General features: G+C 43.1%; 1 protein-coding gene across 1 annotated transcript in view; it reads right to left on the bottom strand.

The window, feature by feature from the left end:
- Nucleotides 1-948: 948 nt before the first annotated feature.
- The window catches only part of sugt1 (SGT1 homolog, MIS12 kinetochore complex assembly cochaperone), an 84,872-nt gene continuing 64,580 nt past the window's right edge, over nucleotides 949-21,240 (bottom strand). Inside the window, exons 11-13 of the mRNA XM_054751221.2 lie at nucleotides 10,020-10,110; nucleotides 9,065-9,237; nucleotides 949-1,567 (exon numbers count right to left, since the gene is read on the bottom strand). Coding sequence (XP_054607196.2) covers nucleotides 1,466-1,567; nucleotides 9,065-9,237; nucleotides 10,020-10,110 — 366 coding nt within the window. The 3' untranslated portion in view covers nucleotides 949-1,465. The remainder of the gene's footprint in view (nucleotides 1,568-9,064; nucleotides 9,238-10,019; nucleotides 10,111-21,240) is intronic.

Raw genomic sequence — 21,240 nt, forward strand, 5'->3', positions numbered from 1 at the left:
ATATATGAAGAATTCTGATGCTTGTATCTGATATTTCCACCTGCATTAAAGATGCCACCACAAAGTGCAATAAAACCACGGAATAAAACTTTTTAGAATAAACTTCCGTGTCAGTCTGCCTCTTCTAGCGTGGATCACAGGACGCTTCCTGTTTGGTCCTCTTCACACTTCCTGGGAAGCGTCACATCTGGTGGCTGCTGCAGAAGGCAGAGCAGGGAGAAGTTTCCAGACTTCTTCAGTGTGAGCTGCAGCTCTAGAACTCTTTAATGAGACTAAAGACTCTGCAGCAGTCACGCTCCAAGATCTTACCCACGATGCAAAGTGCTTAGCTGCTTTTGATGTGGCAGAGCCGCCTCGAGCGGGGGTAGGGGGTGAGGATGGGGCCGGTGTGTTTGTGTGTGTCAGGGATGCTGACGGGGTGTGGGTGTGTGTGTGGACGTGTCACGGAGCTAAGAGCTCCATCCAGAGACCCAAATGAGTGTTTGATCATCAGCAGAGATGAAACGGTGTGTGATGAATTTAACACTTAACTCAGTGTGAGAGGCTTGATGATGTGGTTAGGGAGGCTGATCCATATTAATGCTCTCTTGCCTCTGCAGGACACCCCCTCACACTTACAGCTGCCTCGTGTACAGTGTGTGTGTGTGTGTGTCAGGAGAATAGGGTGGCTCCACATCAGCTGTAGATCATCACTACTCCCCTCTACAGCTGGCCAAACATCTCCAGGGCCCTTCCTCTCGATACCGATCACCAAGCAATAAGTAAACCATTTCCTCCAGCTGTCGGCCGCATCAGCCTCCTGCTCCCCTATCAGTGAAGGCACATTCTATGGCTCCCGGGTCATAATCACAGCTCCCCGTATTAATGCAGCCCCGCTTGTGTCTGAGCCATCTTGTTTGGAGACTTCCAAAACCGTCCCCAGACACAACAAACCACAACACACAGGGCGCCGTTTTAGAACCAAATCTTTTATTTACAGTGGAGTTAACGTCACAAGTGAAAATGACAGGTAGCCAGAGCAGAAGGTTTCTAAGTCCCGCTGTTTACAGAAAAATTGTTGCGTTCCTTCTTCTGAGCAACTTTACATTTTTACAACGGGCTGATTATGAAAAATGATGAAAGGCTTCACATGTTGCTGTTTGAAGGACAAAAACGAACAAAGATTATTCGTCTGCAGGTTGGATGGAGGCTTTTCAGGTCTGTTGGTCATGTTACCTCCCTTTTGGATGCATTGGCCTTTAAACCAGATCAATTAGTTCAAGAGATGATCTAAAACTGACCCCTCTGGTGATGACTTCTAGAGGAGAGTAGGCCAGGTGTGCGCTGGTAGAATGGCTTCTGAATGCCATCACAACAAGGAGAAGAGGACCGCCAGGCCGACTGCAGCTCCCAGGGAACTCAGCGGGGTCATCGCATGATTTTAAAAAGGGGAGGAAGAAACAAACAGGAGGAGGAAGAGAGGTGCTCAGTACTTCTTGAACTCTGCATCATCTGGAGGACTGACCTCCACCGTTCTCCGGCCCACATCGCCCCAGTTGGTGCTGAGAACCGTACCACCAGACTCCATCTGTAAAGGGAGGGAAAATACATGAAGGAATCTCTCTCTCTCTCTCTCTCTCTCTCTCTCTCTCTCTCTCTCTCTCTCTCTCTCTCTCTCTCTCTCTCTCTCTCTCTCTCTCTCTCTCTCTCTCTCTCTCTCTCTCTCTCTCTCTCTCTCTCTCTCTCTCTCTCTCTCTCTCTCTCTCTCTCTCTCTCTCTCTCTCTCTCTCTCTCTCTCTCTCTCTCTCTCTCTCTCTCTCTCTCTCTCTCTCTCTCTCTCTCTCTCTCTCTCTCTCTCTCTCTCTCTCTCTCTCTCTCTCTCTCTCTCTCTCTCTCTCTCTCTCTCTCTCTCTCTCTCTCTCTCTCTCTCTCTCTCTCTCTCTCTCTCTCTCTCTCTCTCTCTCTCTCTCTCTCTCTCTCTCTCTCTCAACCCTCACAGCCTAGAGACCTGTTTGCAATGATGTCTCCTCCTATTAAAGGTTGGGTGTGTTTCTGTTAAAAAGACCATCTAACCGTTACGAGGCTTCTTCCTGATGAGAGTTCATATCCTATTAGAAAGACAAGCATTTGCTAGTCTGTGATCTTAACACGGCTCCAAACTCCAGTTTTATTTCAACATGTGCAACGGTATTTTTTAGGAATTTAGCTGTTATTCTAGCAGAAACATGAAAGCTTGTTTGTAAATGGTAACAGGGGAAAATGGTAATGCAATACAGTTGGTGAAGAGGGTTGTCCCTGGCAGGGGCGGATTTAGGACTGAAGAAGATCCCGGGCTTAACACACACACACACACACACACACATGTGACACGCACTAGTCAACAACATCATATATGTCTTGTACCACATAATTTTTAATCTGAAGCTACATATGAAGCATATTCAGGGCAGAGTATTGTTCCTGTTAGTGTTTAGTGTGAGATGATAATAAATATTCCCTTTCTTTCTCCAACAACTTTACCTGATAGTAAGCTAACTTTAGGCAAACCAGCAGCACAACAAATATTGTCAAATAAGACTCACAAACCTGAGTCAACACCAGTCTCATCAAAGCTGGGGTTCTGTCGTTGTACTTTTTGATGACGAATAAGAGACGACAACAAAAAATGACAGAAACAAAAATCCATTCATAAAATGGACAAAATGGGAGGGTGGGGGTTAAAATACATCAAGCAAATTGAACAGGCGGGACTAGGCGAGAAAAAAACAATCAAGAGTCCGGGGCTGGCCGCTGTTTGAACAAGCTACCGCTAACCAGACATCATATACTGATGTTTATGCCTATAAAAATTGTGTTTAAAGGGAAAAAATGTCCGTGGCTGTGAGAAAAGCGGTAGATGTGACATTTGACACACCAGGGATTTCCCTGGTTATGAAAGTCTTACGGTGTTGTTAGCAGCTAGCAGATGACTGCTGGAGCTCACGGATCAGAGCGCTGCGCATCTCATCGTCTAATCGTTTATATTTTCATGGCTGTTACAGCCAATATAACCAGTGTTCAATGTTCTAGCAGTGCTTTTGTGAGGAGAAACATTCAGGTGTCCCATCTTGATCAATCGGTCTAAAAAACACCTTTGAATGGTCGGATGGTATGATGTCATTTCCTGTTATGTTTACAAATACTACAGCACATTATAAAGATGTTTTTAATTTAATCAATATTGAGCGGCACAATTTTAAACAGTCAGAGTTCATTTTGGTATTTTCCAATAATTATTGTTATAGAAACAATTATAAATATAGTTTTATTGATAAAAATTGTGAAATGTGAATCTTACATATTTCTTTACAGTTTCAAGTAGGTATAGTTAAAATTTCCTTCACATCAGAAGAAAAATACATATATTTTGTTCAACTAAAAAAAAAAAGACAAAAACTAACAAATCGGACAACTAAATTTGTGACTAAAATTAAAAAGACTTTGTCAAAAGACCAAAACTAAAACAAAATTCAAATTTCTTGTAAAAATTAACACGGATTGGCTTAATGAACAGAACTGTACTGGAATGCTTTACTTTGTGAAGTGCCTTGAGACGACTCTCTGTGCCGTATAAATAGAATGATTGAATGATAAAAAGCCTGTATTTATATAGCACAGTGGTTCCCAAACTTATTTAGCCGCGCACCCCCTTCTATGTCCCGACCATGTCGACGCACCCCCCCACATCGGGGCATGGCCATATATATATATATATATATATATATATATATATATATATATATATATATATACACACACACATATATATATATATATATATATATACACATATATATATGTGTATATATATATATATATATATATACACACACACACACACACACATATATATATATATATATATATATATATATATATATATATATATATATATATATATATATATATCAGATGTCAAACTAAACAGAGGGTTAAAAAAATTCCCCATCACTTTCATTTTTTAAATAGTAATTAATAAACATTCGATACCATTACAATTTCCTTTGATTTCATTTTGAATAAATATTTAGAGTGCCCAGGTAGAACATAAAAATGCAATTTAACGGTTTTCTTAAAGTAGGAACGTTTAACCTGTGCGGCCAGAGCGCTGTCCTTCCTTCTGCTCTGCGTAAACCTGAGCTGATCACCTACTTGTGCGTAATCAAATGTCAATAGGGGACAACATATAGCCATGATGTTCACTTTTACCTCAGACCGACTTATTGCTGTTTTATGGTGTGGCTGAATCTGCGATCCGCTGTCATGCTGCAGTAACATGAGATGTGGTCAGGTTCGGAGTCACTGGCTGGAGCGGACCCGACTCATCCCAGAAGCTAATATCTTAATTTGACCTTGAATGAAAAATAACCTCTTAAAAGTTTTTATCACGGTGGAGGCAGCGTTCATTTCTGCCTTCAGTCTGACGGCGCGCCGGAGTTAAAGCAGCGTGTGCGCTTATTGAATCTGTGTGTGTGTGTGCGCGCGCCTGCGCGCGCGGCACAGCCGCTCAAGTCACCGCGTCTCGCGCTATTTAAACCAATGTTGTAAAATTCCTTCTGCCCAGCCCAGATGTGCTCACTTGTGCACCCGTGAGCCGTGGTTCAGCCGGAACGCGTCTGACCTCTGACAGATGCACTCTGAACTTCAGATCGTCAGCGCGCTGTTAATAGCCTGAATGGGAATCATTTCTTGTTATTTAGTTACATCCACAATGTTCTGTGTGTGAGGTTTACAATGTCAGAACACCTGCATGAGACAGGTGTTAATTACAATCTGCCAGAATGACTCGCCACCTTCAGATTTCTCCAACACCGTTAAAAATGATCAAATACGGAACATATCGGCGTGCGCAGGCCAGAGTGCTGAAGCTCGGCGCATTGTTATTATGAAGCTAGGGCACATGTGGAGGACACGCGCGCGCAAAAATATACTTGTTTTCAATTACATTTATTGGGCCCTCTTACTTTTTCTTTGGCCCACCCACAAATGAGTTTCTACGCTAATGGTGACATATGACAGACTTCTCTGAGCTCCGCAGCCATTACACTTTTCACCTCGCGTACCCCCTAGCGGCAGCTCGCGCACCCCACTTTGGGAATCCCTGATATAGCACCTTCTACAGTCCAAGAACCCCCAAGGCGCTGCCAGCAGGTAAGGAGGTCGAAGTGTCTTGACCAAGGACACAACTACTGTGACAGACTGAGTGGGGCTCAAACCTGCAAACCTCTGCTGCAATGTAAATGAAAAGATTTATAATGGATGACTAACTCAGGGTCCTCAGGTTTAAGTGGTTTCTCTTCTCCAACACACCTGTTAATCATGGTAAGGGACTCATACCAGGTGTGTTGAAGAATCTTCTAAAACAGGCGTGGGGAACCCTGGTCCTCGAGGGCTGGTATCCTGCACGTCTTTGCTCCAACACTTCTGATTCAGTGGTTGATTCACCTGTTCAGCAGCTCATCAGGCTCTGCAGAAGCCTGTTAATCACCTGCTGATTGATATCAGGTGTGTTGAAGTGGTTTCAAACTAAAATATGCTGGATAATGGCCCTCGATGGACCAGGGTTCCCCACCCCTGATCTAAAACGAGCAGGATGGCGGACCTCAAGAAGCCAAAATGTTTTTAAAAAGACATCGCAGGAATTCCTATGAAGTGAGGGATACTGGAGCAGCTTTAGGAGGGAAGCCCTCAGATTAGCTGTAAACTATTTCTTTGAACATAGGCCGTCCCGATAAGACAGTAATTATTTCTAACTTTCAGACAGAAACACGTCCAACTGGCCCAAATATCCTCCTAAGTTAAAGACATTAAATTAGTATACACCTAAAGCGTGGAGACAGATCATGGGATCGTCGTTTTCTGCAGGACGTCTGCAGATGTCCCTCAAAATAAAAACCAATAAAGATATGCTGTCCAATAATTAATAATCAGTTTAATAAAAACATACCATCTAATTGAACCGGAGTACTTTTCTCTTGAATATTATCATTTTGACACAGAGAAGCAAACCTTGTGTTCATCACCTCTGTAACGGGGATTCAGGCGACAAATCTGTGTGACAAATGAATGACTCTGGGTCTCTGTCAGTGTGTGTGTGTGTGTGTGTGTGTGTGTGTGTGTGTGTGTTAAGCCCCCACAATGCGGGTGAAAAATTGAGGCCAACCCGGAAGTACCAAAAATTGCAGTTCCACCCTCATCCACTGGGGGCTGGTGTCAGAAGCGAGCAAATCCTCATCGACTCCCATGTTAAAAATACCAATTTCACAGCAGAAATAAACATGTTTGCCTGGTACCAACACATGTTTTTGGTTTAAATCATCTAGTTTACACTCATGACAACTCTGAGGGGGGTGAATTTTTTCTCACTCTTCTGTTTAAGTGTATTAAAAGCCTAAAATTCTGTATAATTAATGAGCATCAGACCCACTTGACCACAGAGCTAGCTCCGTGGAAAGGCCTCAGTAGGGCCTCAGTCTGGCTTGGAAACTGCTCCGGCATTTAGAGTCTCTGTGTTTGTGTATTCTTTTTTAGATATTTTTTGTGCAATTGTTAGACAAAATGACTTGCTGTGGCATTAATTGCACTAATAGAGCGTCCAAGGAGTCTCCACTTCATTTTTTTCGGTAAGTAAAATTATATTTATGTACTTTAGGTCACTGCCGAGCTGAGCTTAGATTGTAACATGTACTGTTTAACCATGAAATTTAAATGTAATAGGGTAAACCCCAGTGCATTTAACATGATGCTGCACTTTAGAAAATGGGTTGAAATATAACATGTTGGTGGAACTGGGTTCCGACTATCGGCTTGTGGAGCTCTCGGGAGACCGATGTTTTCCACCCGGTTTTGCCCAGCGGTCAGCCCGGCGTATCGCTGACTCAGAAGCTCTGGTGTTGTGCACAGTTAACTCCGGTTGTAGCTAGGTTGCTACCTCCGTTAGCTTAGCTCCCACCTCCACGTTAGCTTTGGGTTAGCTTCAGGTTAGCTTTGGGTGTCGTCAGTTGATCCCAGCCTTACAGCCCCACCCTCAGCTCCACCTCTCTTCCCTTTTGTGGAATTGTCTGGGCTTGACGGAACCTGTGACACGGTCAAAATGGCGGTGGTGGGAACCTCCCATTTTGGCACCAAAATGTGCTATTGGATCCTATGGAAACCCATTGTCCAATATTTATATGTCGATGGTGTGTGTGTGTGTGTGTGTGTGTGTGTGTGTGTGTGTGTGTGTGCATGCGCGTGCGTGCGTGCGTGCGTGCGTGCGTGCGTGCGTGTTTCTGAGCCAAGATAACTTGACAATCCAGCAGTGAGACACATCCAAATGAGACCAAAATCAGCCCGGCTTGCTGTCTCAACACACGTTTCCTGATGGACGATCTGCAGCTCGTATCAACATTAGTTACATCGTTACAGGGTGAAAAGGCCAAAGCTGCCTAGTTTAAAGGTCAACTCTCTACCAAATATGCTGAAACAGACATAATGAGATTTTTCTATCTTTTGGAAAGACAAAACAGTGTTAATACTCTGAGAAAGCATCTGGAATGTGAAACCAAACTTGTTTTAGCAGAAAGTGAATAAGAGAAACGCTTCAGCGTTGGTGAACAGAGTGTGCTTTAGAATGAAGAAACTCCACGAAGTCCGTATTTGTGGTGACAAACACGCCAATCCAGTAACCCAACCTTTATACCTGCCTGGAAGCTTTTCATCAGTCTGACTGCCACTAATCTGCAGACATTAAAGAAAAGAAAGTTTTCCCCTCAACTTCACTGAGAATACCCAAACAGCCTGTTTGTGGTTGTGTGATTGTGATGATGTGCCAATGCCAGATGGAGAGGAGGAAACGGAAAACGAAACAGACGCGATGGAAGAACGTTAACACTTTGTTATTTTAGACGTCGTTACAGGAGGAATATGAACAGAAAAGAACAAAATAACGTCTGTTTTAGTGCTGTTGGTCCCCTACTGATGTCTGTTTAACACTGGAAACTGTTCTCGGGTACCACCATGATTATCCAGGATCAACTACATGGTGACATTTAGGGACAAATACCTTTCTGACAAGGATTTTGTTATTTAAAGACGACCAAGTTCACTGAGAAACGTTTTTTTTACTTGTTACTTTTGAAAACCGACCAGTCACTCTGAGTTTCACATACAGGCTAAAGATGAAAATGGTCTTCTAACCCCGTTCCCCGCATTAGCTGGTGATAGAAAGTAGACGAGGTAATGCTCGGATTAGAAAACAAAGTTTAATCTACGTTACACGGAAAATTAGCATTCATGGACGACATCCAGGAATCAGCAGAGAACCTCTTAGCTAACAGAAGCTAACCGTTAGCGTTAGCAACTCCACCACACAGCAGAACTCCTCCCGGCTTATGTTATATGTGGAGATAAAACATCAACGTAGCAAAGCAAACAGAGTCAGAGGTGTAGTGGTGTTGCTGTTAGCCAATCAGACGAGATGTCTGGATATCAGGAAGTAACTCTCCAAATGCTGCTGTGTTCTCCTCACATCTCCTCACCAGGGTTTTTTCTACTCAGAGATCGACTCACAGGGCATTCATTTATACTAGAGACCACTGGAAATGTGTCAAAAAAACAGCAAAGTTGGTCTTTAAAGAGAGGGTTGCCACCCTTGTTAGAGCTGGAAATGTAAAAGTAACAGACATGAGACTGTTAATCATTTTCATGCATTTTAGTATTTTTTAGTAGGATGTTTGAATTTCTGCTCATCATGACATCGTTAGTTCAAAAGTCAAGGGAACCCGTTTCTAAACAAGGAGGATTGTTCAATAGATTGGTGTGTTGGGTTTACTGGTGTTAAAGGTCAACCCCTAACCCTAACCAGAAGCAGTGGAAAAAGCATGCCATATCCGATGGTATATTTGGATTTAGTGGTGCTCTTTGAATCTCTGTAGCTGAAGAGCTGAAGCCACAGTTAAGTCTCATCAGACACAAATGACTGTTTAATCTGCTGTTATTGTAGCGAGCAGATTGTTCTGAGAGCAGGAGCCTAAAAGTCGCGTGTCCTTTATAAAAATATACTCACAAAGGATTTGTTCATGGCTCGTTTGACCTCGTCTGAGCCGTCCGTGTAGATCTGCTGAAAGAGCTTGTTGAGAGCAGCGTCTCCCTCCAGCTTCTCATTCTTCTCCTCCTCACTTATGTCCAACACCATCTTGTCCCATTTGTGGGTGTAGTGGGAGGAGGTGGGGTACTGATCTGATGGAGAAATGACTTGTTTAGGACCAGAGTTAAGAGGCTGAAAGGCCTCGGCAGAATCCTTCAACACATGAAACTAAACCAGGCTTTGAAATGAAAATGAAACAAATAAACTTACTAGTTCCTGTATTTAGAATCAAAAACATGACAGGCTGGTATGAATTAATTCCCCCCGTGTCGAACAATGACGTTGTGATTTGATTCCTACATCCTCTGAAACAGTCTCTATAATCCCAACGAGGGATGAAGCATCAGAGAGGCAAACGTAATCCAGGAAACAGATTTACAGAAACACCAGAAGCACCGGGGAGCGATTCAGGACATGAGTGGACACACGGCAGCGCCACAGAAGCACACGCTTAAGGTCACGTTTAAATCCTACAGACCAGACAGACTTCAGGTGGGGGGGTGGGGCAGCTGGGCTAACTTTTTCTATTCCCTTCAAAACACACACACACACACACACACACACACACATACACACACACACACACTTACAAAAGCAATTAATTCTGTCAGCGAGGGGAACGTGTGGGCTAAAGCACGGAGCTGCATTGTGCTGTCATACCTTTCCCTCTCCCTGCCTACTCTCGCCGTCAGACTAATGAAAGAGTCTAACAGGGCTCGACTGCCCACTCTCGTTTCAGAGAAGAACAGACAAACAGGAGCTTATATTGATCTTTGTAGAGAGAAAGAAACAAGAAGTGGTTGAGGGAAAAGGGGAGAGGGAGAGTGACAGCAGAACAGAGGGAAGAGTGGAAACGCAGACGCCAAGGACTGACTTGGATTCCAGTGTTTGATGTTGGACTCCTGTCCTTCTCCCTCCAGCTTCTCCCATCTAATGGCATCTGTCTTCTTCATCTTGATTTCCACCTGACAGAAGAGAGAGACAGTGGAGGGAGGGGGGAAAACCCAGACAACAATATTTAAACAAATGGTTGAATCTGGTGCACGGGACAAAAATAACGCTTCAATTGGAGCCACGTGGTAAAAGCATCGATCATTACCGAGGCCAGGAAGGCCGATTCGTTCAGAGCTGTGGACAAGTGTGAGTGTGTGTGTGTGTGTGTGTGTGTGTGTGTGTGTGTGTGTGTGTGTGTGTGTGTGTGTGTGTGTGTGTCAGAGAGAGAGAGACATCAGGGATATGCGGGGGTACAGCTCAATCTCAAACCTCACTGACAGACATACCGCACTAACGAGATGCCTGTCAGCCAGAGGGCCGGTGTGAGAGACGGAGGGAGCGCGGGAGAGAGAGGGTAAGGTGGAAGAAGAGGGAGAGGAGGAGGAGAAGCGGCAGATCCTAATTCCACACAGCCGCATCTGATCCGAATCATTACGCCAGGAGAACATGGGAGAGGAGGAAAACAATGAGGGGAGAGGACGAGGACACATTCTTTCAACACTGAGACGCGCTGACAGGACACATGGCAGTGAGACATGCAAGCAGCAGGACCCCCCCCCCCCACACACACACACACACACACTCCCTCAGCGCCTATTAATGGGGCGTGTTTGATATGTGTGCATGTGAAAGACAGATCGGGTGATGTCAATGCAATTAAGGAACATTTCTGCTCTGCTGGGCGACGTGATGATTCATTTATGAGGGCTAGCAGGAGAGAGGAGAGGTAGACGAGGTGAGGGGGGAGGAGGGGACAGATCGAGGGAAACTAGACGGTATGATCGCCGTTAGAGCTGATGAGCTGCTGCGTGCAGCAGTGCGCTGATAGACTACTTTGGTACGTGTCATCACTTTCTGCTCCGCGCCGGGCTAAAAACAGAACGTCTCTGCTGAGAATACAAGTTACGGCTCAAATAATGACTTTACACCGAGCACACGGGAACCCTTTCCACACAGACTGCAAGACATGCTTCACTGCAAGTGTAAATGAAAATTATTATACGCCGTGTTTAAACAGGAAGTGCTTCCGGTGATATTCGGATGGGATCGATTCAACTCAAAACAGGTAAAGCCCAGTACCTGACTAACGGTCCAAGATAGGGACTTTTTCTCATTAATTTCTTTCGTTTTTAAAGAGCCATAGTCTGGTTTCTATGGCAACAGTGTCTGAAAAGATTGTTGCCATCCAGCAAGACAAAGAAAATATTGTTCACAAGTAAAGGAAAGAGACTGAGTCTTAAAACAACTCGGCTTGTGAATTTTAGACAAAAAAAATGTATTTCAATAAAAAGACATCCAATAAAATATGTACGTATTTATTAATCTTTGTGTTTTTACCCACTGATGAATAACAGTGTAGGAGCAGCCAGACTGGGTGGCACGGTGTCGGTACAGGATCGGCTTGGGGTCCTTCGACTAGGGATGGGTACCGAATTAGGTACTTTTTAAGGTACCGACTGAATTCCATAGTACCGACCGAGCACCGATTCACGTCTTTTCAAACGGTGCCTCGTTTCGGTACCCGTCCTTCATAACGAGAACTTGCCAAGACAGCTGCGCATGCGCAAGAGCGTTATGTCATCGGTCCCTGTGAGCCAGTTGTAAACAGAGCAGCATGGTAGAAAGAACGCACGCTAAAGCTTGGGTCCACTTCACTAAATGTGATGGGTAACTGGGTGATGATGAAATCAGCGACAGACAACGATCTAAGTGAGACATCCTCATCTTAATCTGCTCCGGTAGGTAAATAAAATGTTTAAGATAATGTTACCTTGTTATGTTAGCTTCCGTTTCGCTAATGGTGCGTTCGCTTTCTCCTCGGAACTCCGAATTTCCGACTAGAACATGAACGCGCTCTAAAGTTTGGCTTCACTTTACTAAATGTGACGGGTGAAGACGAAACCAGCGACAACGATCTAAGTGTGAGGCATCGTTTTAATCTGCTCCAGCAGTTAAATAAACTGTTTAAGATAACGTTAGCTTGATATGTTAGCTTCCATTGCCACCATTGTTATCAGCTAATGGAGAGTTCACTTTCTCCTCGGAAATTCTAACTTCCCAGTAGGAAAAATCAAATGAAAAAGGACGGCAAAAGGAATGAAGATACACAGTAAAGATGTTTGCTTCAGTTTAATTATCAGCTTATAAAACTACAAGGACGATGTTAAAATACAAACAGTTGAATGCTATTTATCGTGATATTTATCAAATATTGTTATATATTGAGAAAAATATATATTTAATTATAAAAGAGAATTAAAATAATAAACACTCAAAAGTATCGAAAATTGGTACCGTTAAGTACCGGTATCGATTCGTAGGTACCGGGAATTAGTACCGGATCGATTCAAATGTCAAAGGTACCCATGCCTACCTTCGACTGCCAATTTGGAAAGACATCAGCAGTTTTGTAAATTCTTGTTTGTTAACACCTAAATGTTTTCTTTATAATTGTAATTTGTTAATAAAACACCATATTATCTTTGTTTTGTAAAGAATGTGAAACTGCATAAAACCAACATCGGACTGACAAAAATAGAACAGTTGTTATATGTGAAGCCAAATCTGTTTGTATTAATGTGGAGTTCGTCTGTATATTTCCTTAGTTGTTATCTAAATACATTCTTTGACTCAAAATATTGCTTGGTGTCTTTCAATAAAGTTCTTATATTTTATTTTGCCCCATTTCATCAACATCAAGAGCTTTTGAGGGTCACCGTTTATCATTTGCTTATATTTTACATTTCCTTTAGAAATTCAAACATATTTTCTCCAAAAAGTGTTGATTTTTGGACTACAGGACTAAAACCGCAAATTTGTTCTGACCAATCAAAATGATAACGTGATAACGTCACTTCCGTAAGCTTCATGTTCAGCCAATCAACTACTTTGACGTCATCGGCAGTCGAAGGACCCCGAGCAGATCCTGTACCGACAGCGGCACACAAAAGAGAAAAACACAGGTTACCCCTGATCTTTGTAACACGTTTCTGTAAAATCCTGACAGGTGCTAGATCTGGCGCCATCTGGCAGCAGGTCACTAGTTAGCTACTAAAACACCAAAACTGCACCATTCCCTCCTGCTCTTCATCCCTCCTCTTTCACGCAGCAGCGCCTACTTCTGCACACCAACAATAATGTATTTGTTCTTTAAAAAAGATGAGTGAAGATCTTGCAAAAGCCCTCAATGCTCAGCAGAAGCACAGTGCTGGGACTTATCTGTGAAAGTTAAATAACAGTTGTAAACTTTAGAAATCTCTGGCTAGGGAGTTCAATTTATTTTCTCACAGCCCTCAAAGCAGACTGGCCACGTGGTGCTCCATCTTCTACCTGAGCCTGAACCAACAGAAGGTTTCCGTTCTGCCTTGTTCCAGTAGACCTGTTGGCCTAACATCACACGTTATGAAACCTTGAGAGGATGCCATTGGCCCACGTGGATGAGCAAACTAGAATCTGAATTAATGACTAAACTGACCACCGTTTTATGAAACTGAGGATATGTGTGTTTGAGTACAGTTGTACTCGCACCACTCCTGTTCACTCTCAGATGGATCCCGAGATCTAGCACAAAAACCCGATGGACCACTTTGTAGAACAGCGTGGGGCAATCATCTCAACTTCAAAGAAGTATGTCAAACTCTTGTTCCCTCATAGGTAAAGACTGGGAAATGGTAGAGGAACATAAACATCTTGGTGTTTACCTGGATAGCAGAATGGACTGGTGACACAACAGTGACAGCAAGATGTTGAGGATCTTCTACAAGTCTGTAGTGGAGAGTTCAAAGTGATCATCTGCTCGGGGAGCCGCATCAGAGCCAGTGGTTATAAGAAGCGGAACAAGCTGATAAAGAAGGCTGGCTCTGATCTGGGCTCGGCTCTGGAGCCTCTGGATACGATTGAACAAAAGAAGACGCTTCATAAAGGGAACATGAAGGACAACCCCTTAGTGTCCTCTTCACAAGACAGTAACTCGGCAAGTCTTCAGATCTGCAACACAGAGTCGCCTGCTATAAGGTCCTTCCAGCCCACAGCTAAAGTCATGGTTTACAACTACAACCAACTTCCTTGGGAATGAACAAAACATATTTAAATTTTAACCTGTTGCACTGATATGTTTCACGAAAGTCAGAAAATCGTATCAGATTAGAAGTAGCACCTACGATGTGGCAACATCAAAACAGGAGAAAAACACCGAAGCTACTAGACAGCTGGTTTACATCCATCTATGATCGCAGTGATCAGTTTATCTTAGGGTTGGCCATCGAGCAAGTTTTTTATTTCGATTCCTAGAATGCCGACGGAAGAGGAATCCGCTGCCGATCTCCGTGAAAAATATACGTGATCTGCAAATTGTGATCAACGCTTTTTAGAGCTGATCACACCAGCTGTCTGTGTGCAGCAGGAGCCCCCCCCCCCCCCCCCCCCACCACCAATATAAACAAACGTGTCTGCCGAACTTTTACTCCACTCCTGCAGCGTAAACTTGTTAAATACGTCAACACGGTGGATTTAATAGAAGCTTTAGAGAACAAACTCTGGACGGTGTGAGGTGAGTTTGTCTCACTGCAGAAATAAAAACACACACGCGGAGCATCAGCAGTCAGACACAACCGCTCACCAACACTCGTGTGTGTGTGTGTGTGTGTGTGCGTGAGCGTCAGAAGGCTGAACAATAACCTGTAGAATAATTAAAGTCCTCATGCTAGAGAAGCTTCTCTGTGGTGGACCACACCAGCTTCTGCCACAATAAATAATAATAATAATAATGATAATGATAATAATAATAATAATAATAATAATAATAATAATAATAAATCACAAAGTTGTGAACATTTTAATTTCCTTTCTGAACTATTTCTGTTGAGAGTTTTAATGTTTAAAATCTGTTAGATTGTTACTGACAGCAGCTACGTTTAGGTTTCACTTCCTGTTCTGACTGAATGCTGCTGCAGCATGGAGGTGTAGTTCAGTCATCCTGGACATGATCATCCTGAGTTTTAGCTGAAAACAGCTGGACGTTTCTGGATATGTTGGAGACATTTAGCCTCTCATCCCAGAGGCTTCTTCCAGACTTTGGTTGTGGTCAGAAACAAACACACTGGTTGTGCTGCAAGTCTTTTTCGTTCTTTCTCCAAAACATGTTTTTGTCTAAATGAAGGTGATGTTATTGTTCATAGAATTAAAATTCATGTTGAAGTTGAGATTATTTCATCAAGTAGGACCTGTGGTTAGCTGGCTCGTGTTAAACATGTCATGTCTTGAAAGAGTCGGAATCGGGAATGGATAGGAACCACAATCGAAACGAGGAATTGGAATTGGAATCGTTCAAAACCAAACGATACCCAACCCTAGGTTATTTCATACAATTTTCATCTGACAGGTCAGCTTATCTTTTTCAATGCAGTTTAATTTTCTCACAGCCCTCAAAGCAGACTGGCCACGTGGGGCTCTGAGAGACATCTTCTTTCTGAGCCTAAACCAACAGAAGGTTCAACAAGCTAACGAACAAGTTAGTTTTAAATACCAGTTTAATACAAATCCACCAAAAACATCAGAGCCTGTATGCATTTAAGAGTCAGGGACAGCGTTTGCTTTTTATCAACTTAATAGTGATTATTTGCCAGTAAATTATGGCACTCTGCAGTGAGTAAACATTATATGAGCCCCAACAAAGTTTCATTTGATAAATAAAGGGGTAAAATACAGTTTATATATATATAAATAAACATAAACTGTATTTTACCCCTTTATTTATCAAATGAAACTTTGTTGGGGCTCAAAATGGACCAGGAGGTCTTATAAATGGTCAAATACAACCCCATTATAAAGCCCTACAATGGAAAGACTGGTTTACCTTGCCCAATCAGCCGGTCATGAATATTAAATGAGCTGTGTGCTGATTGGCTGGATTAGACCGATGGCTCTATGAAACAGTGCTGTACGACACAGCAAAATTTGGTATTGATCCAATACCAACTAAATACAGGGCAAGTATTCCATCTAGTTTTGTGTGATTTATTAAGAAAATTCATCATCAATACGAACATTTGTCTGAAAACTCAAATTTCAATGATTTTTTCATTATTTTACAAGTTTTCCTTTCACTAATCTTGTGTATTATAAAAACACAGGAAACATTTTAAGGCAAATAAAAATACCTTCATTAGGTAACTCAAAAAGAAAAAACGATAAGTTGTTTACTATTTTTTTGTTTTCTGTAGTTTTTTGACGACGTTTTAATGGCGGACTGCTCAGTTGACATCTGTGGCGTTCCAATCACAGTGCTCAAATGGTTTGTTGGGCCAATCACAGCACTGTTTTAGCTAGGTAATCTAAAAACCAAGATGGCTGCCAGTCTGTAGTAGTCCAATCATAGTGCTCTATAGTTTTTATGGGTCAATCGCAAGTAGGCAGGATGTTCTTGGGAAAAAAACAAACAAACAAACATGACGAGTCGGCGATTGCTCATTTGATAAAGTCTGAACTATTATGATTTTGGCTTTTCTTTGAGTCAAGAGCAGATGGAGGTACTAAATTTTATTTAGAAAAACAATATGTTTGCATCTTGTTTGGTAGAGTTTGGTGGACTCCCTTGTTGACCAACATCTGTAGCGTTGAGTATGTCACATTGTTTTTCACTATAGGATGGCTAGCCAAGCTAGCATAGAAACTAAAACTTAAGAATTGATCTCATCACACAGCTAATGACTAGTCAATATCAATGTTAGAGTTATGCTATCAATATTTTAGATCAATCCACTCAGCCCTACTATGAATGCTTAAAGCTAGAATCTGTGTAATGTGGTGTGCAGTATCCAGATTACTCAATAGACAAGCTAACTAAATATCTGGCATCTATTCAAAGTCTGAATATTCCCAGTACATCCTGGAATGTTACATTTGTGCTCCAACATTCTTCTTTGGTGTTCACTTCTTGTCCAAACTGGACGTTAGCAGTAGCTGAGGTTAGCTTTAGCAATAGCTCAGACTAGCGTTGTTCTTTGGTTAGCATCACAACCACAAACATTTATGCTAATGTAAGGTGGTGTGTCTAAAATTATGTGTTAAACCAGCTTTTCTCAGAATGAATCGTTTCCTTGCAGCCATTAATAAAGCAATTCAGGGACAACATGCTATATTAGACACCCCAAGCTGCCTTTACTCAACCACATCAAGGCAAATGTGGTTATAAATTCTCAAACTGCTTTAAGAGAGTCATTAACTTTAACCATTGCTTTTTTTAAATTTAAAATAAAAAATAGGACTTAAACAATGTTTGTAGCACACAACAACTTTTTCTTTTCTAAACTAAATCACAGAAACTCCCCCCAAAAAGAACAGAGAATACAGAATCAAAGAAAATAAAGCCTTAACACCTTCAGGTTACCAGCTACGACTGCAGGTCCTATTTACTGTCGGGAATATATTTGCAGCTCGCTGTGTGACAGAAGTCAAACAGAGGATGAATGTGTGCCAAAGCGTGTGTGCTGATGGGCCATACAACATTAATCTGCTGCCACATCTGTGATTCCTGGATTTCAAAGGACATGGCAGCACAGGCGCCGCACAAGGGAGTGTGTGTGTGTGTGTAACGGGCAAAGCCATAGCCTGTAACGGGATGTGACAGCAGTGCCAGAATCGAGGCCACCACCCACAGGACCCCAGAGGCTGGACTTTACAAAACACACACACACACCTTACAAAGGGGTGCTAAGGTCGCGTGTCCCTGTCACTTGTGAGCCCCCCTTCTTCCTACTACCCCTCATACAGTATCGTGCCCCTCTTTTTCCAGCTGCTGGCAGATTTCACACGAACTCACTAAAGAGACACAAACGGAACATATAAACATTCTTAGACGTTGACAGGCATGCAAATTAAAGCAGGGAGACGCCACTTCAGCTCTGTGCCGAAGAGGGATGACTTTAGAGCTGAGTGGAGATGGGGGTACGGATTCAAAACTGGGATGAGTGTGTGCACATGCTTCTCTGCTTGTGTGTGTGCGCGTGCGCGCATGTTTAGCAGTCGTCTGTTCTGATCAAACACACTGGTGTGTAATTGGCTCCCCGTTGTGGTGGTGACCCCTGCGGTTGAAATGTTTGTTGTGATGGAGGACAGGACGAGGTCGCTCTGACGATAATATGCTACTGACACACACACACACACACATGTGCAGCAAACACTTAGTTGAAATGTGCTGAAAGACTCCAGCCTCTGCTTCCATATACAGCTGAGCGTGTGCATGCGTGCATTCAGCAGCCCAGCTTAGCTTCCCCCTGCTAAGTTGTCTTTAAAGACAGTGAGGAGATGAAGCGTAAACAGCGAGGCGGAGGGTGCAGGGCAGCCTGTTACCGACTCAGACATTGGTTGAGAATCAACAGCTCTAAGGGGCAAAGCGTTTCCTTCCTCAGCACTCATTAGGGATGCATGCCAATCAGGAGAAGCTTGCTTTGCTGATGCTGTTGTTCATTTGAATGTTTCTATCCCCCAGAGGCTTCCAAAGCGCTCCAAAACATTTAAATGAGACACGCATGAAAAAAGCTCCCAGTTAGTCAGGGTCTCTCTGTGAGCAGCGCACACACCTTCAGATTTCACCTGTGCAGTTTGTATAGAAGGGCATTTCCTTCAAAACTTTTAGTAGCGCAATCATGCTTAGGTGTGTGTGTGTGTGTGTCCATGTGTGCCCGGGGAGCCAACTGGACCGGGGAACCGCCAGGACTTCAAGAGGTGATGAAATGAGGAGGAGGGCTTTACGCTCTCTTGTTACCAAAGATGAAGGTGTTTATTTATCAGGGCAAAACACCAACAATGACTAGGCATGTGTGTTCAGAACAGGAGTGTCAAAGGGCTGAAAAAACTGCCCAGGACGACAAAGTAAACGAGGGAGTTTAACACTATTCTTGGCTGCAGTCTCTCAAAGACCGAATCCTTGTTTAAGCTGCAACCCACGTGCACCTCTGGTATGCAGTGTCTGCTGTTGCCATGGAAAAGTGAGAAAATGAGTGAAAGGAAGTGTTTTTTTTTTTTTTTTTTTTTTGTAAGAGGGGGCAGTTTCTGTGCAGGTCAGCTTCTTCTCAGCAAACTGTAGCCTCAGTGGAAAAAGCACATACAATAACGGACGCCGGGTTACACAACACTACTAATCTGATGTTTCAACCACTGCTTGCTACTTTGACACCACACAATATGTTCTTCCAGCAGTTATGGCCACACACTGACCCTTTAGTCCTCCAGTGAGCTGACTCTAAAAGAAAACTAAAATAACTGCTTTCAGTGGCAGAGATCGCAGAAGAAAAAAATAAACGGATGTATCTTTTTTATAAAACTTTTTTAATCACACCATCAGATCCTACAGATACGTTACATTAGTCTAATTACAAAAGGTAGTGCAAAACTTCCTGCACTACAGGCTCTCATCAGATGGCTGTTAGCCAATCCATCCAATCCAATCAATTACCAGTGGCCTAGTGGTTGAGTGTCTGACCTGGGACTGGGAGGTCGGGGTTCAAATCCCGGTCGGGTCATACCAAAGATTTAAAAAAATGGGACCCAGTGCCTCCCTGCTTGACTGGGTTTTAAGGGGTTGGACTGGGGGCTTAAACCACCAAATAGCTCACATCTCCACTCCAAGGGGATGGGTCAAATGCAGAGATGAATTTCACCAGTGTGTGAATCAAATTCAAATTCAATACTTTATTAATCCCAGAGGGAAATTAGAGTTTCAGTATACACAATTCAGAGATCAGACATACATGGGCAAGACACATGACAAGAATTGGTGACTGTGGTCATTCGCAACCCTGAGTTGCGCTACCTTAATAGAGATAAGACGGTAACATGAGGATTGGTTCAGGTGGAGGGAAAAAAAGAGGCACTTCAGAGCTACTCTCCAGCAGGAGAGTTTGCTCTGCAAAAAAAAAAAAAAAACGCCTCAGACAGATATGCAACAGACTTCAGACAACACAACATAAGTGTCCACTAGGAGGGGTGGTAGGTTGGGACTATTCCCAGTTTCAGCTCCTGCAGCCACGGTGAAGCAGCGCATATCACCTCAGTGTGGATGGGGGGGGGGGCATTGAGGGTTACAGTGACCCTGGACGCTTCAGCGCCCTTCCCGCTGTCCTGCCCAGGCTGGGAAAGGAGGTAGAGTTGAGTTGAGCGACGGCACATTCCACATATCTTCTGAGGGGGGAGTTTTCGTTGGAGCCTTGCAGGCTCAAGGACGCCAGATTCCGATTAGAAATTGTTTTGGGGCCAGACAGAGATAATTTCCTCTCTGTCTTACAGTCTGCTGGTCCTCACCTCTCCGAATCCCAATAGTAAAGGACGTTAATCTATCCCAATCCGTGCTTATTCGTCCACTCTCTCCTTGATGGCATCCATCTTTTGTGCCAAAGAATGACTCTCCGCCAAAGTCCCAAGCTTACAATTCATCTCGACAGTTATTTGAGTCTATGAATTCACAGCGCGGTGCAAACCATCTCTGGGCTCCGGGATCAGGCCAATATTCCTCGACAGCTCGTTATTTTTCCGGTAAGCCAGGTAGCCTCCAAGGCCAATGAGCAGGACACCTGACACCAACACCACAAATATCCACACATCTTCCGAGTCCTCCACAGACAGCTGAGTTAAACAAATCCAAGTTCCACTGTGTCCAGGAGTCCAAGATGTATCCAACTGGGTCTGTATCGGCAGGGCATCCGGGAGCCCGTTCTCCCTTTCTCATCGTTGAAAAAATTGTATTGATGCTGAATATGGGACTTTAACTTTATGAGAGTCCAGGATATTTGCATGTTGAAGATTAATGAGAACAGGTGCAAATCAAACTGAGTTTACAATAAAGCTTCCCACACCGGGCTGTACTGGTTTAGATAAAGATTTCCAAGATGTTTTTTTCCAAATGATAAATATGTAATGGTAGCCCATCAGCAGTGACCACAAAATCGTGAAATATGTGGCAGTTGATCTTCAAGACAGACATGAATAAAGGTCTTGCGAGTAAAGGTTCTTGTTGATGAGATGATGACAGAGCAAGTAAAAAAGTTGTCTTTTCATTGTATTTTTCATCTGACTCGTTAAAAATAGCAAAACAGACCGCTACTCCG

This window comes from Nothobranchius furzeri, chromosome 11 (assembly GCF_043380555.1).
Source record: "Nothobranchius furzeri strain GRZ-AD chromosome 11, NfurGRZ-RIMD1, whole genome shotgun sequence".
NCBI lineage: Eukaryota > Metazoa > Chordata > Actinopteri > Cyprinodontiformes > Nothobranchiidae > Nothobranchius > Nothobranchius furzeri.